Source organism: Prosopis cineraria, unplaced genomic scaffold (genome assembly GCF_029017545.1).
Source record: "Prosopis cineraria cultivar Desert tree isolate PC_DT_omini unplaced genomic scaffold, ASM2901754v1 PC5, whole genome shotgun sequence".
In the NCBI taxonomy this organism is placed as follows: domain Eukaryota; kingdom Viridiplantae; phylum Streptophyta; class Magnoliopsida; order Fabales; family Fabaceae; genus Prosopis; species Prosopis cineraria.
In genome coordinates, this window is record NW_026555336.1 from 8,984,988 (window position 1) to 8,987,516 (window position 2,529).

Sequence of the window (2,529 nt, forward strand, 5' to 3'; positions counted from 1 at the left end):
AATCATGGTCAATCCAATATAGTTAAAGCAATATAATTTAATTAAAATATATAGAAATATTCATATATAACCTCAAAAAGAATAATATTTAGATGAAAAAAGATATTAATCCATAAATAAAGACAACATTCATATATAAACTATACAATACATAATTCAACAAAAGAGAGTTAGTAAAGCACAAATGCTATTTTTAAAAAATATTCAAAATAATGTCACTTGAAACTCTAAAGGGAGAGGGGGTGGGGGGAATCAACCAGTCAATTCCATCGAAAAATCTTGATAGAACGGACCAGGAGATTGATTCACTAGGACAACCAACATGGGTATGAATTTAATGGCATGGTATTTATATGATACTTTCTTCAATTTTATTTATAAATTATTTTTATCAACATCATCAATATTAATATAATAAAAATATAAAGAATAAAATTTAGTAAAATTACAAATATAATCTTTAAAAAGTAAATAAATTATATAACATTTTTTTCTTTTAAAACAAAATATTATTATTAATTTAATAATTTATAAAGTCAATATCTCACCTTATTAAAAAGGTGATGAATAAAATGAATCGGAGGATTATTTATTGAGAAATATAATAAATAAATTCATGCGAAATTGAAGGTGCAGGGAGGGCCACACACAAGAAAGGAAAATGGAAAGAAAAAGTTGGATTGTTTCTCACATGTTTCGGAAACACGCTGAAGGAAAGTTCCGAGAAAATGTGGTCAACAGTTTCAACCTCAAAGCCAGACATAACCCCACAGTTATCAGATTTAATCTCACACGTCGGATCGACGTATATGACGTGTCACCAATTCGGTCCCCTACAAAATTCGCCTATAAAAAGGCCCAGGGCCCTCTTCTTTTCTCCTTAGTACTGATCTTCACCAAACACAGTTTCAAAATTCAAGTTCAGCAATTTATCGTCTTCAGGAGAGAACAAAAAAATGAAACTCGCATGGTCTCCAGATTCTGCATCAAAAGCATACCTCGACACGGTCAAATCTGTAAGTTTCAATTCTTGTGATCTGATCCGTTCTATTTGAATTTCTCTGACTGTTTTGTTTAATTTCTCGTCTAATTTCGCAGTGCCAGGTTCTCTGTGAATCAGGAGTGGCGGAGCTTGTGGCGGCGATGGCCGCCGGCTGGAACGCACAGTTCATTGTGGAGACGTGGTCGCAGGGAGGAGCGATCGCCACCAGCATAGGGTTAGCGATAGCGAGATCGCACACCGGTGGGCGGCACGTGTGTGTGGTTCCCGACGAACAGTCGGGATCGGACTACGCGAAAAGCGTGGGCGAGACTGCCGGCGTGTCGTTGCCGGAGATATTGGTGGGCGAGGCGGAGGAAGTGATGGACGGTTTAGTAGGAATAGATTTCTTGGTGGTAGATTCTAGGCGGAAGGATTTCTCAAGAGTATTCAGATCGGCGAAATTGAGCGGGAAAGGAGGGGTTCTGGTGTGCAAGAACGCGTATTCAAGAACGGCTTCGAGATTTAGGTGGCGGAGCGTGGTTGATGAGGAATCATCGCGGCGGCGCGTGGTTCGGACGGTGTTTCTTCCGGTGGGGAAGGGGCTGGACATGGCACATGTTTCCGCCGTAACCGGAGGTAAACCCGGCGGTAAGAGATGGATTAAGCATTTTGATCAGCGTTCAGGGGAGCTGCATGTAATCAGAAGATAAATTCATTTTAACTATTTATTTATGTTTTTTAAATATCGTTATTGCAAAAACATAGTTTGGCCGTAGACAATAAAAGGTCATGTAAATATCCATATATACATGTAGTGGAGGATATTACAAATTAATTTCATTTGGTTCCTTCTTCTTCTTTTTTGTTTTTGGTTAATTCCAATTCCTCTTCTCCCCAGAAAAATGCGTAGCAGATGTGAGTCAACTGAATATTTACCAATAAACTTTGGCGAAGATTGCTATGAAAGATCATGACTTTTTATATATTTACATTGAAGGACCTCGACTTGAATTTTGTCAGTAATAGATCAAAATATCTCAGCCACTTTGTTTTCCCCAGAAAATAAGAGAGGTCGCACTGAAGGATACAAACAAGGAGCTGTAATGTAATAGATATTCCCTCAGTTTTTTAATTATAGCGAAGTTAACTAATTTTATTATTTTTAAAAATAATAATTAATATCTTAAACTTGTTGAAAAATGTGACATGTCAATTTCCCTTGTCATTAAAATCAATGATCATAATATAATATTCACTTTGGATCATAAGGCATTTTTTAAAAAAAATTTACTTAGTCTAAAATATATGACATTAAATAATTTTTATATTTATTTTTTCAATTATACTCTTACTTCATTTATTATTTTTTTTAAAAAATTATGCATTAAAATTTTAATTATTATCATCAAAGTTCTTATGTAAAGTATTTAATAAAGATATGAATGAAAAAAAAAAATGAATTTTTAAAAATTTAAAATTTTAACTAAAATTGTTTGTAAACAATGAATTAATTAATTATGACTTATATTATAATTTGAGAAGACTAT

The 2,529-nt window shown here is 34.0% G+C and overlaps 1 protein-coding gene across 1 annotated transcript; it reads left to right on the top strand.

Moving 5' to 3' along the window:
• Nucleotides 1-897: 897 nt before the first annotated feature.
• Nucleotides 898-1,840, top strand: LOC129312053 (uncharacterized). Its single transcript, XM_054954616.1, has 2 exons — nt 898-1,016; nt 1,099-1,840. The coding sequence occupies exons 1-2, from the start codon at nt 957-959 to the stop codon at nt 1,690-1,692; spliced, it is 654 nt and encodes a 217-aa protein (XP_054810591.1). The 5' UTR covers nt 898-956; the 3' UTR covers nt 1,693-1,840.
• The last annotated feature ends 689 nt before the right edge of the window (nt 1,841-2,529 follow it).

Coding starts and splice junctions, on each gene's coding strand:
- LOC129312053 (XM_054954616.1), top strand. CDS start 957: ATGAAACTCGCATGGTCTCCAGATTCTGCATCAAAAGCATACCTCGAC. Junction 1,017..1,098: donor ACCTCGACACGGTCAAATCT/GTAAGTTTCAAT, acceptor CTAATTTCGCAG/TGCCAGGTTCTCTGTGAATC.